Here is a 13,963-nt window from a genome sequence, read left to right as displayed (position 1 = left end):
AGGGAGGGAGGGAGGGAGGGAGGGAAAAGGAGAGAAGAAAAAAAGTCAAACCACACTGGTACATGGAGCCGATCTTTTTTAATTTTAATAAAATACATTCAAAGTTTTCCAACCAGATACTCACACTTATCACAATGAGTCTTCTCAAACAGGTAATTTAATCTGCTGACTCCAATTCCTATCATTTCGTCAACTAAAATTTTGCAATTTTGTAGAAGGAAGTTTCTGTCCTGCCTGGTCCTACAGCCATTCAATCCCAAAGAAACACACAGCAACTTATATTAGTTACAAATTGTTGAGCCTATTAGCTCAGGCCTATTACTAACTAGCTCTTACAACTTAAATTAACACATAAATCTTATCTATGTTTAGCCACATAGCTTAGTACCTTTTCTCAGTAAGGCGTTCTCATCTTACTTCCTCTGCATCTGGCTGATGGCTGTGTCTCTGTCTTTCCTCTTCCCAGAATTCTCCTAGACTGGTTGCCCACCTATACTTCCTGCCTAGATACTGGCCAATCAGTGTTTTATTAAGCCAATACCAGTGACAAATCTTTACAGTGTACAAGAGCATTATCCCACAGCACAATTTGGTTTACAACAATCAACTGTCAGTTAAAAAATGATCCTATGTAAATTTTCAAAAGACAGTATAATTCACTAGAGTAAACTGGCAGTTCGTGATTTGCCAATCAATAATGGAGTTAAATGCTCACAAATAAGTAGAGGTCACACATTCCTCCTTATCTGTACATTGCATTTAAGTAGATCAGCTGTATCATCATCCACAAAGCTCTGCAATAGTCTCAAACACAGGACACTGAGAAACATTCCTTAACTATCTAGGATCCTGGATCCTGAATAGCCTTCCTTCCACCATGTACATGTATTGTCAGCATGAAACTGAAAACTCAGATTTATAGTGACTTAAACATAAAATCTTATAATTTATCATGTTTAAAAGCAAAACAAAAAAAAACAAAACCACAAAAACAAAAACAAACAAACCACAGAACAGCTTTCCAGGTTTGCTATAGCAATCCTACAGTAAGTCATTAGTGTTGGGAATCTCCAGCTCAGGCCCCACTCCAAATCCTGCCCAGATGTTTGGCTGGGAACTTGGCCCTACTCCTCCCATTCCAGAACCTGCCGTCTCAGAAAGCCCACCAAGGCCTGGCTCCTCCACTACAGCTCCTCAAGCCCATGCCTACAGGGTATCTAAGACCTAGTTCCAGGACTGGCTCCAAAGCTACAGAGAAACCTTGTCTGGAAAAAAAAAAAAGAAAAAGTGCCATCACTGCCCAGTGCTATTAAAATTTTCCAGAGGGCTAGAGGATGGCTCAGTGGTTAGGAGTACTGACTGCTCTTCTAAAGGACATAGGTTTAATTACCAGAACCCAACATATGTTTCTCCAGCTCCAAGGAGATCTAATGCCCTCTTTTGGCCTCCACAAGCACTGCATACACATAATGCACAGACACATGAATGCAGGCAAAACATCCATACTCTTAAAATAAAAATTTTTAAATCTAAAAACAAATTAATTTGAAAAGAATCTTTCTCTTCTGCACACCATGTAACTAGACAAAACTTGGGTTCTATCACCTACAAGAATATTAATGCTATTAGGGAGGGGTGAATGTCTCTCCCAAACTCACCAAACCCTGCTGTTGTTCCTTTTCTTTTCATCCCCTGAGCAATGGCGGTCCCCAAAACCTGGCCCTCAGTCATTTATTCCTATCTCTGCGCCAACTTTCTGAAGACAAACAGCTCTATCTACTCTAATGACTCTCAAGTCTGTATGCTTAGTCTCTCTATTTTATCTTCTTAGACTTCATTTGGATGGGGTTCTGAAACAATGTCCTTCAGAGTAAGATGTGGCTGTTGCCATCTTAATATGAGCAGCTGTGTTACCCACACAAGACCCTCAGAAGTCATGGGTCCTCACCTGAAACTATACCCACTCCCCTGCACCCTGAATATAATTCTGCTCAGTTAACCATCCTTTTCTTCCTACCTGACTACCACATACATCTCTAATCTTCATCTGCTTTTACTCCAGGCCCATGTATTTAAACAGCCAAATATTAGTTCTACCTTGATTAAAGATGGCCACATTTAACACGTCCAAAATTAAGTCCAGTACTTCTCCCCTTGCTTGCATTTAAACATCATTACCCACCCAATTACTCATGTTAGAATCTTTTTTACTCTCAACTACTTTTCCTACTTCACCCCTCACAGTAATTTATCATAAAGTTTTACTAATTTCAGCTGATTCTAGCATCCACACCTTTCTTTCCACAGCAAGTACTCCTAAGTTTCCTCACACTGGTCCTTCTGTCTTCCAGCTCACTGTCACTTGGGCCACATTTCTACTAATTCTTGCTTCTCCATAACTCTCATTTTCACGCCAGTGAGACGGCTCAGCAGGTGCTTGCTGCCAAGCCTGATGACCTGAGTTCAGTCTCCAGAACTCATTTTGTAGGACAGTCCCCACTCCAGGAAGTTGTCCTCTGACCTCTGGACATACACAAACACACACATACATTTAGACTCAAAATAAAATATCTCACTTATTGTGAATTTACCTTTTGCTTATTTCAACTGGCAAAAACTGCTTAATACCTACAAGGCATTTTGAATACTTTCTCTAATACACTGAAGCAGATTGATTTTTAAAAATATACAGGAATCTTAAATAAATATCAAACCTAAAATTAGCCTAGTTTAATAACACCTAGATAAATAATTTTTTTCTTCAAATAATTTTTGCCTGTACCACATATTAAACTCTAGGACCTGTGCATGCTGGACAAGAACTCTGTTACTAAACTACATCCCTAGCTAAACAGATTATTTATAAATGTATTTGTGAGCAGTAGAACAAAAATCAAAGCATATAAAGAAATTAACTCAGCGCTCAAACTTACTTTGACAAATCTCAATAAAACTAAAACAAAGTAATGCAATAAGAAAAGTAAAGGTTGCTGAGAGGTGGTGGAGCACTCCTTTAATCCCAGCACTTGGGAGGCAGAGGCAGGCAGATTTCTGTGAGTTCGAGGCCAGCCTGGTCTACAAGAGCTAGTTCCAGGACAGGCTCCAAAGCCACAGAAACCCTGTCTCGAAAAACAAAACAAAAAAAGAAAGAAAGAAAGAAAGAAAGAAAGAAAGAAAGAAAGAAAGAAAGAAAGAAAGAAAGAAAGAAAGAAAGGAAAAGAAAGAAAAGTAAAGGTAGTTGGAGCCAGGAGGCAGTGGTGGTGCACACCTTTTATCCAACACTCAGGAGGCAGAGGAAGGTGGATCTCTGTGAGATTGAGGCCAGCCTGGTCTACAGAGCAAGTTCCAGGACAGGCTCCATAGCTACTGAGAAACCCTGTCTCAAAGAACCAAACAACAACAACAAAACAAAAAAAACAAACAAAAAAGGCAAAGGTAGTTGGATAAGTAATTTTGTCTTTTAGAAACAAATTATACTTCCTAATTATTCTACCATCATCCAAATACAAAGCTGTAAAATGAAGGCTGTTCTCCGGAGCGGGAGAAATAATATATGTGTGTGCATGCGTGTGGAGACTAGAAGTGGTCATGGATATGCTGTCTACCTTATTTCTTTACACAGGGTTTCTCACAGAATCTGAAGCACAATGATTCGGCTAAACCATTTAGGCAGGAAGCTCCAGGGATTCTCCTGTCTGTCCCCCACACTTGGATTACAAATGCTGGGCATAACTGAGCCTGGCTATTGTTATATGTGTGATAGGGATCTGCACGCAGACCCTCATGAAGCACTTTACCAACTGAGCCATCTCACTATGCCTGAAAAATATAGTTTTAAATAATAAATTGTCAAAACCAAACTATCATAAAAATCAATGATTTTTAAGCTATGTTCTTATAGCTTTTGCATATTAAAAAAGCATAAAAAGCCCAAAGCTGAAAAAAAGTAAATGCCCAATAATAAGCAAACCAATGAAGCTGATCCTCAGAAATATAATTCTATCACTGAAAATATTTTTCTGAGATTAGATATACTAAAAACTTCCTTATGCCATCAATGTTAAGAAAAAATAAAGAGCGCTGGAGAGATGGCTTCACATAAACTGAGCGTGGGGGTACACATGAATAACCATAGCACTGGAGGTAGAGGTAGGAGGATGAGAGTTTCAAGGTTATCCCTGACTATATCGTTGGATTTGAGGTTAGCCTGAGCTACAAGAGAAAGGGGAAGGGGAAAAGAAAAGAAAGAAACAGTACAGCAATGAGTATAGTTCAGTGGTATAGAGTACATGATTAGCATGGGGGAGACCCTGGGTTCAATACTCAGCACTGCGAGACCCTCTTAGATCATAGGGCCACCCAAGCCAGCGTCACCATCCCTTTAGATAAGACTGCACAGAACAGACCGCCTGTCTTTAACTGAAGACAAAGCATGGTTATTGCCAGCGCAGGCGGCTGCCGCTTCCTCCCCTCAGCTGGCAATGATGGTAGAAGATGGAGGTGGAGTTGCCTATGAAAGCATCGCCAGTTTGGAGCAGCTAGGTGTCTGTCACTGTGTATGCTTGTTGTTTCTGGGACCAAACACCCAACAGAAACAACCTAAAGAGTTAGTTTGCTCATTGTTTTAGTCCGCCATGTCAAGGGAGGGCCCTTTAGAATAGAGCTGTTCGCGCCTGTAAGAAAGCAGAGAGGCAACAGGAAGTATCAGGGCCAGGTACAGCCTATACACCCCCCATCTCAGTTTTTACCCCTTCCAATCAGCCTCCACTTCCTATACTTCTCCCTTCTCCCAATAGTTCATTCAATTCTTGAATTCATCAATGGATTAAGTCATTGATTAGGTCATTTGTATCTACCCTCAGCCCCACCCAAAGGGGTGTTTTAGTAATCATCTAAGTAATCCCCATCTTGTAAAGCTGACAATGGGGGTCTACCATGGCAGTCACCTAGACTGCATATTCCATTACCACAAATGATGGAGAGCCAGCCGACTGAAGGGTGAATGAGCATGGTTGAAGATTGAGTAGTCTATGCAACCAAAAAGCTAATTGGCTAATGGAACAGTCATTTTAAATGACATAAAACACAAAGTATTCTTCATGTTAAGTTAAAAAGTATTGGGGAAGAAATATATATGTCTTGCAGTAAAATAAGTTTGAGAATTGCTGAGCTGAATAACTTAGCCTGTGCAGTGTGCACCCTCAGGAGGGCTCTTGGTTAGGAGAAGATGTACCCATTCACTGAGATAAGCAATCTTAGGGAATGGATATCATTTAATTCTGGAGAAACGTGCCTTTTGTTTCCAAAAAATAAAGAAAAAAAAAAAAAAACCTCAGCACTGAAGGGAAAGGGGGCCAGTGCAAGGGGACAATTACAAATAAATACAACACATATAAATCTCAGTGCATGAATCTAAGTGGAAAATAAGGCAGCCATTTAAAAAAAAAAAGTCTGATTCTATTTATATGCCACTCTAGAGAAGACAAAGACATACAGACAGAAAGCAGATCTGCAACCACCAGAGGCAAGCAAGAGAGAACACTGCAAAGGGCATCTACAAAAAGAGGACTTTTTGTAGAGAAGGAAATGTTCTATATCTTGATTGTGGTAGTGACTACACTAGTATATATAGTTGCTTAAAACCACTCAACTGTTCACTTAAACTTTTTGCACATAAATTATTCTTGAATAAACTACAAAAATTATCCTAAACAGAAAAAAGCATGCATTTCATACTCAAGATTATAATTTATACAACACTGAGTTCTATTTTAAAAAGGGAAAGGAAAGAAAAAATATAGCCTTTGTTAGGCGTGGGAAAGAGAGTCATAATAGCCATAGGATAGAGGTGGGGCTTGCAAAATGTCAACAGAGTTCTAGAGGGAAAATCCAGGCAGTAAAAGAGCAGTCAAAACAATGGGCAATGGTGGTACATGCCTTTAATTCTAGCACTCAGGAGGCAGAGGCAGGTAGATCTCTGTGAGTCTGAGGCCGGACTGGCCTACAAAGCTAGTTTTAGGACAGCCAGGGCTACACAGAGAAACCCTGCCTTAATAAAATAAAATAAAATACAACAACAACAAAAACAAGCAAAAGAACAGCCAGAGCCAAACACATTGTCAGAGCCCCCAGGTCAAAGCAGGTGAAGCAAACTGGCCTGGAGCACTGAGGTGCAGAGGAAGTGAGAGTGAGGAGGTTGCCTTCACAAGGGAACAACCTTGAGTGGGAAGTCAAGAGTCTGGGCAGAATGTGAAGGGTGTGCACATAAGGGAAGACGCCAACACAAGGAGTCAGAGCACAAGTAAGGGGGGAACCCTGTGTCGTGGCATCCTGATATGGGCTCTGAGATCCATCAGGGCTGGAGGTGAGGGAAGAGGATATGGAATGAAGAAATAGCCTCAGCATGGAGAGGAAAAGAGTGGTTTATAAACAACAACAACAACCAAGGTGTGTGCGTGTGTGTGTGCGCGTGTGTGTGTGTGCGTGTGTGTGTGTGTGTGTGTGTGAAGGATAATGAATCCCAGTTTCTCATGTTTGAGAAGATCAGTACAACATAAGAAAGGCAAATGCTAGATTGTTAGGCTGAAGTCAGAGGTACTAGAGTGAGTTCGTAGTTTTCAATGTATACACTGAAATACAGAGACAGAAATATAGATATGTGTGTATCTATACATAAATAGAACCTCCAATTTCAACCATGAAGAGGGCCTGGGAATAGTTATAACCCAATAGTAATAAAAATGTTAGCACTGAAAATTAACCTTCACTGGGAGAAAGCGGGGACCCCCTAGAAAAATAGTTGATTCCAGGGCCAAGACAAGGAAGTGCAAAATAATCCAAGAGCACTAAGAATGCATGTAGCTCAATGACAGAACACTGGCTTATCATGTAAGTGACCCCACGTCAGGGCCTTAGCACCACAAAAGAGAAGTGTGTGTGTGTGTGTGTGTGTGTGTGTGTGTGTGTGCCAGGAACATGTCAAAAAGTAATGATGAAAAAAAGAGAAATGATCCTCAAAGAATGATGGGGACACAGAAAGGACACAGAAGCCAAATACATGAGCTCTCAGGGGTCAAACAGCAAAACAATTTAAACATCAAAATAAATGGTCTACATATCTGCGTCCTCCCAAAATTCCTATGTTGAAGTCCTAACACTCAAAGTAACAGAAGTAGATGGGATCTTTAAGAAGTACTCAGGTCATGGGGTTGGTGTCCTCATAAATAGTTGCATTCCCTTATTAAAGAGCTCCTATAAAGCTCACGTGGCCCTTTAGGCCACTGAAATTAAAGTGAGAGTATGGCTGTGTGCAAGCATGCTTCTGACTAGACCTCATATTTGCTGGCAGTACCTGGTTATAATAACCCCAGCTGACTAAAGCAAACAATAGCAGTACAATCCACTACAAAAGACACATAAATCATGAATCCATATTGATGTAAGTGTATGACAAATTCATTAAAATCCTAATGAGGTACTTATTGAAAAGAAGGATCAACTCTGTAGTAGAAAAGCCTGGCAGATGGCCCTCAGAGACCTGATCCTCTCTGACCACAGAAGAGCTGACCCCGCCCCTCACCACAGGAATGGAGGAGCTGGCCCCAATGGTAGAAGAGCTAGCTCTGTCCCGTGCCTGAGGGGGCGGGCCCAGCAGCTTAGCCTAACTAACATCCAGGACTTTGAGTTGGCCCACTACAACATCCACCTCATCTATGACCTGCCGGGGTGTGTGAAGGGGCTTGGCCTGTGGACCCATAACCACAAGATCTCCAGTGACTCAGGCAACAGCAGGATATCTGAGAGGAGTTTCCATGAGGATAGAGCATTGATGGTGTACCAGAAGCCACGGTCCTTGAGCCAGACCAACAACATGACAATGAACATTCACAAGTAAAGCTGAATGGACAAAGGGGTGTACTGCGTTACACACTGTAGCTCCTAATGCCACTATGACAAATGGAGAAGGGCTGGAGAGGTGGGAAAGGTGGAGAATTGAAGAGGATTTTTGTTTTGTTTTTAAATTTTTTGTTTTAATATTTTTTTAATTTTCTTTTGGAGGGGCACTACGGGGGTGAGGGGCAGATGTGGCGGGACTGGAAAATGAGAGGGGTTGGGGGTACATGATATAAAATTCCCAAAAAATCAATTAAAAACTATGTTTAAGAAAAGAAAAGCCTGGCAGACACTGATTACAAGTAATCAAAGTCAAAATGTGTACCAGCTTGAAAGACAGTGACCATTACTTGCCCACATGTATGTATCCAACTATGAGCGCACAGAGGCTTCAAATTGAGAGATATTCTACAAAAATAGCTGACCTGCAATCTTCAAAAGTGACAAGATCAAGAAAAAGATGAGGGAACTGTTCCATGCTGAAAGAGGGAGGCTAAAGAAAAAAGGGAACGATGCAAACTGAACTGTACTGACGACTCCTTCTGCCAGTTATGAGATTAACCGCACAATGGACACCACCCGTGCTGAGTGTGACACTGAGTCAGTGTGAATGTCCTGCTTTGATAACTGTACTGTCATTGTGTAGGACAACGTTGTCTGTATAAAATTCACACTACACCATTCTGAGTGACAGGGCATAAGGTCAGCAGCTTCCTCTCAAAATATTCAAAACAATAAAACAGAACAGCTTTTACCATACTTGCAACTTTTTTCATTTGTTACTGTTTCAAAATTGTTGGGGGGGGGGAGTTGGGCATGGTCTTTAATTTCAGCACTCTAGAGGCAGAGAGGCAAATGGAGCTCTGTGAGTTCAAAGCCAGCCTGGTCTATGTAGGGAGTTCCCGGACAGCCAGGGCTCTGTAAAAAAGACCTTGCCCCAAAAACATAACATAAAATAAAATAAGATAAAATTGTTGTGGGGAAAAGAACACTGTAACTCAAAACTAGGTTAAAAACAAGACTGATTCTCCACAGTCGGTGGGCATAACAGACTATGTCATCTTGGTAAGAGGCTGAAAAATTACTAAGAAATGACATGACATTTTGGAGCAGCCCGAAGATTCTCTAAATACAGCCCAATGCCTTCTTTTTATTTAGTGTGTGTGCTTATGGTGGGGTGGGGTGGGGCACGCATACGAGGGCACACCTCTGAAAGTCAGAAGACAACACTGCGCCATCACTCCTTGCCTTCCACCTTTTCGTGACTTCAGGGGTCGAACACAGGTCTCCAGGCTTGCCTAGCAAAAGCCTTTGTCGGCCGAGGCATCTCACCTACCAGCAAACAGTTCTCTTAAGTGACCTCAACCAGGTAGTAGTGAGAAACGAAAACTGTCAAGGATCCCTTCTCTGAAATAATGAGGATGAGTAATAAAAAAAAAGAGGTGGATAGAATGGTACGCTGGCGCTATCAACGACTAGCCAGCCACAAAACACAATTTAGCACCTCCTGGACCAAGGAAGAGGCTGGAGAGCTGGTATCTAAACTTCCTTCCAAATCTGAAACTGGAATTACCCTGAAGGAGAAGGGCTTCCCTAGCTCACCTTGTTATTACATCCCGCTTAGCTATAATATAGCAACACAAAGAGATACAAAGACGAAAATAAACGTGCGTGAACCCTGTATACCCCCTGGTTGTGCACGTCCATCAATCAAAAGTATAAAAAGCAATGCATCTGCCAAATTGTTGCTTGCGAAGAATTCTCTGACGACTGGGGAGAACAATCAAACCGCAGGAAAGCTCAGCGAGGGCACCTGCAAGAGGCTGGCTGGCTCTGTACTTAAGAGAATCACTTCGTTCCGGAACGCCGGCATCTAAGTCCTGAAAGAATTTCCTAGAAATGTTTCACAGTGCGCGCACGGATCCTCTGACCTTTCCTAGCACCCGGCGTTCGGCCGGGACGTGCATGGCCCCCCAGAGGGCGGGCGGCAGCGCTGGACTCTCGGCACTTCCTCTCAGGGAGGACGGCCCCCAGCGTCACTCTTACTCAGGATGCAGGGCACAAGTGGACTCCTAGGAACTCCGCACAGTGTGCTCCCGCCCTCCCAACGCCGCCGGCACGAGGGCGCGGTCCCGGGCGCCCGCAGCCGCCACCGAAGAGCGTGGGGCCGCGCGGGCAGGCTCTCCACCGACCCAGCCCCCAAGCCCCCGGCCGCACCGCCACGGCCTAGGCCCGCGACCGCCTTCCCGCGGTCCCCTGACACACGCCCACCGCCAGCCAGGCTCGCCCGCGCGGCGAAGGCCCGACCCCAGTCCACCCACCGCTCCTGCACCGCGGGACCCGGCCCTCCCGCCTCCCCGCCTCCCGGCCTCGACGCCCGGCCCCGCCGAGCCCACTGGACGGCTGCCGGGGGCGGAGGCGAAGCCCGGGGGCGGCGCCGCCCCACACCCTTACCTGGCTTCTCGTGGTCGTAGCCTACCACAATGAAGTAGTCGGCCAGCCGAGCCATGACCGCCGCCGCCGCGCCCGGGAAGCGGGTTCCCGTCGCCGCCCTCGCCGCCGCCGCCCACCCGGCCCGGGCGAGCTCAGCATTTTCCCTTGAGCGGCTGTAGCGGTAGCAGCGGCGCTTCAGCCATGTTTGACAACCGAGGCGCGCACTGCGCCTGCGCCGCGCTTCGTGCCCGCCCCTCCCCCGCCCCACCCGAGAGGACTCGGCGACCCGGTGCCCGGCGTTCGCGAGCCCACGCGGCGCTCCGAGGCCGCTGGGACACGCGGCCCGGGAAGTGGGCGGTCAGGCGCGGCCTCGCCACGCGCCGCCGCCGAGGAGGCCGCGCGCTTAGAGCCGGGCTGCTGCCCCAACGCCCCCCTCCCCTAGTCTTTATTTTCCTGGAGCTGGGGTCCTTCCTTCCGCCTTCTCTCCCTTTTGCAGTTAGGGGGAAAGCGAGCGAAGGGGCGCGGGGTCACTTGGAAAGTTTACTCTTTTTTGCTGCTTGTTACCACTGGCAGCCCGGAGGAGATTCTCCCGCCCTCGCTGGAAGCTTGGAATTTGCACCGCCAAGGCTTTTTGCTGCACGTTTCCTGTTTATGTTGTGCAGATGGGAATTTTAGAAACATGCCACCGAGCAGGCGGGGGAGGGAAAGACTTGCGCAATCCTCAGAGGCGCCTATGGTTTCAGAGCTGCCTGGGCCGGGGGCGGTCGACTTGGGCTTTCCTCTGAGCGCCCGAGGGAGTCGTGTTCCACCTTTGGAACTGGGCATCCCCGGGATCCTCCTGAACTGGGCCGGTCCCTCCCCGGGGAGCCCCGCCCGCCTGACTTTCACTGCCTTGCAGCGGGTCTCAGTAGCTGAAGCAGGTGTTAACTTCCAATTTGCTCAACGCAAACACGCAACAAAATGAGTTCGTGGAGCTGTGAGTCCAGTCTAGAGATTATCCAAGTCAATTGCGATATATTATCCTATATATATCCCTTACTGATGTTTTCGAAATTGGCTGGCACAAAATTTGGGTTAGTTTACTGTCCAACTTTCTAAGGATCATGAAGTTTTAGTAGTAGGATGTGTCTGTGAATTAAAACTGAAGTTTTCGGAACTTGGGTTTTTTTTTTTTTTTTCGGAAATGATCTTCGCGAGGACATCATTCACTGAGGGTTTGATCCTTAATGTATTGCACATAGTTAGGTGCTAACGTGCTTAGTGCAACACACACCCCCTCCGCCAAAGACTAGCAGAAGCTAGTGACTGGAGCTGTGAACTCAAGTCCAAAGGGTCACCGTCTCAGCCGCTCTGATTCATAGTTCTCTTTTCCAGGCCAGCATTCCCCTTCCCATTTTCGTGCTGGGAACTTAAGGTCTCATACATGCTAGGCAAGCTTTGTGCCATTAAACTGTCCCCCTCCCCCCCCCCCCTCCCGCAAAAGGCCAGACCTTTTCAGCACATGCCTGAGAAGATTGGGCTATGCTAGAACTGAAACTGAAGGGATGCTTTAGCTCGGGACCTCCTTTGTAAACTTGTAAATGGCTACTTGTCAGTCAGTATAACTACAGTGACGGAAAGTAGGTTGGTTTTCAAAATAATTAAAGCAAATAAAACCACGAGCCACACCTTATAGGGAAAATTTCCCAGTAACTTCCCTGGGAGCTCTTCCTGCACTTTTTCCGTAAAGAGTAACCTCACTTCCTCTAGAGACAGCCCGTTCCACTGGTGAACAGTCCCGACAGAAAGTCCTTCCTTATTATGTCAGAGTTGTCCTGGAACTGCTCTCACTGTGTTCTCTGGAGCTACCGGCTAGGGGAGGGGCACCACATGACTGTCTAGTTTGATTTTGAAAACAATTGTGGGGGTTTCCTCCCAATTTTACTTTTTTGAAGTTTGTATAAGGGGAGATGGCTCAGCAGCTGCTCTGCCAAAGGACCAGATTTGATTCCCAGCATCCTCATGACAGGATACAACCAGTTAGTTGCATGGGATCCAGTACCCTTTTCTGGTCTCCTTCAGCAACAGGCACTTAACGTGGCGCACGAACATGCAAACCTTCATACACATGAAATAAAAATCTTTATAATTGGGATAAAAGTCATATATCATAAAATGAAATATACACTTCAGTGCCGTTTATTATATCTCACTGTTGGACAATTACCACATCTGTCTAGTTTCAAAACATTTTTTCACCCAAAATTCATTAAACAGACACCCCATTTCCCTCTCTAGACCCCAGCAATAGCCAGCTGGCTTTCTGGCTCTTTGGGCTTGCCTGTTGTGAAGATTTTATATAACTTGAATTGTGTGTCTGAGAATCGTGTTTGGGATACTGGTTTTCCAGGTTTAGCCATGCTGTATATCAGTACTCTTTTGTATTATATTGGAGTATCAGTACTGCTCTCTGCCTTACTGCTTGATAACACTCCGTTGTATGTAGGGACCGTGCTTTGCTTATTTATGCACTGGTGGACTGGGACATTGTTTCTGCTTTATGGGTACTGGCACCATGACAATACATAGCATGTATGTGAGTATCGATTTGCAATTCTTTGGGTATATCCTTAGGGGTAGAACCATTGGATGGTACTGAATTACATATGGTAATTCTGCTTAATTTTGAGGTACCACCAACTGATTTCCACAATAACTGAATATTTTTCCTACCACCATTGAACAAGAATTCTAACTTTATATCTTTTGTCAACACTTGTTTTCCTGGTTGCTTTTGTTTGTTTGTTTTTGTTTTGTTTGTTTTTTATTTTTCCATTCAAAAATTTACACTTCCTCCCATCTCCGTCCCACTCCCTCACCCCCCTCCTCCTCTCCCTCCCTCCTTAAGAGAGGGCAGGGTACCCTGCCCTGTGGGAAGTCCAAGGCCCTCCCCCCTCCATCCAGGCCTAGGAAGGTGTGCATCCAAATGGACTAGGGTCCTAAAAAGCCAACACATGCAGTAGAAACAGGTCCCAGTATTCTAGGCATCATAATAGGTATGAATTATTTTTGTTTGTGTTTTTAGAGTTTGTTCTGTTTGTTGTTGTTGTTGTTGCTTTTTAAGACAGGGTTTTACTGTGTAGCCCTGGCTGTCCTGGAACTTACTCTATATACTAGGCTGGCCTCGAACTCAGAGACTTTCCTGCCTCTCTCTCCTAAATGCTGGGATTAAGGAATGTGCCACCACTGTCTGGCCCAATAGGTATAAATTAATAATTTTTTCTGTTGCTCTTTTTTTTTAAAAAAAAAAGGTTTTTTTTTTTTTAAATAAAAAAGGTTTATTTATTATATACACAGTATTCTGCCTGCATGTCTGCATGCAGGCCAGAAGAGGGCACCAGATCTCATTATAGATGGCTGTGAGCCACCATGTGGTTGCTGGGAATTGAACTTAGGACCTCTGGAAGAACAGCCAGTGCTCTTAACCTCCAAGCCATCTCCCCGGTTCCTGCTGTTGCTCTTGAGCTACAGTCTCACTAGAGACCTCACTAATCTGTAACTTAGATTACCCTTGACCTCTGGATCCTCCTACTACACACCCCACCGCCACACACACACACACACACACACACACACACACACACACAGATTAACAACA

At 44.7% G+C, this 13,963-nt stretch overlaps 1 protein-coding gene across 4 annotated transcripts in view; it reads right to left on the bottom strand.

Moving 5' to 3' along the window:
* The window catches only part of Sbf2 (SET binding factor 2), a 371,745-nt gene extending 361,197 nt beyond the window's left edge, over positions 1-10,548 (bottom strand). For all 4 annotated transcript variants that reach the window (XM_050163377.1, XM_050163379.1, XM_050163381.1 and 1 more), the window contains exon 1: positions 10,348-10,548. In XM_050163377.1, the coding sequence (XP_050019334.1) occupies positions 10,348-10,402 (55 nt within the window). In that variant the 5' untranslated portion in view covers positions 10,403-10,548. The remainder of the gene's footprint in view (positions 1-10,347) is intronic.
* Between the last annotated feature and the right edge of the window lie 3,415 nt (positions 10,549-13,963).

This window comes from Alexandromys fortis, unplaced genomic scaffold (assembly GCF_014885135.2).
Source record: "Alexandromys fortis isolate MF-2015 unplaced genomic scaffold, M_Fortis_MF-2015_v1.1 scaffold_129, whole genome shotgun sequence".
NCBI lineage: Eukaryota > Metazoa > Chordata > Mammalia > Rodentia > Cricetidae > Alexandromys > Alexandromys fortis.
This window is presented reverse-complemented; position numbering and strand designations above follow the sequence as displayed.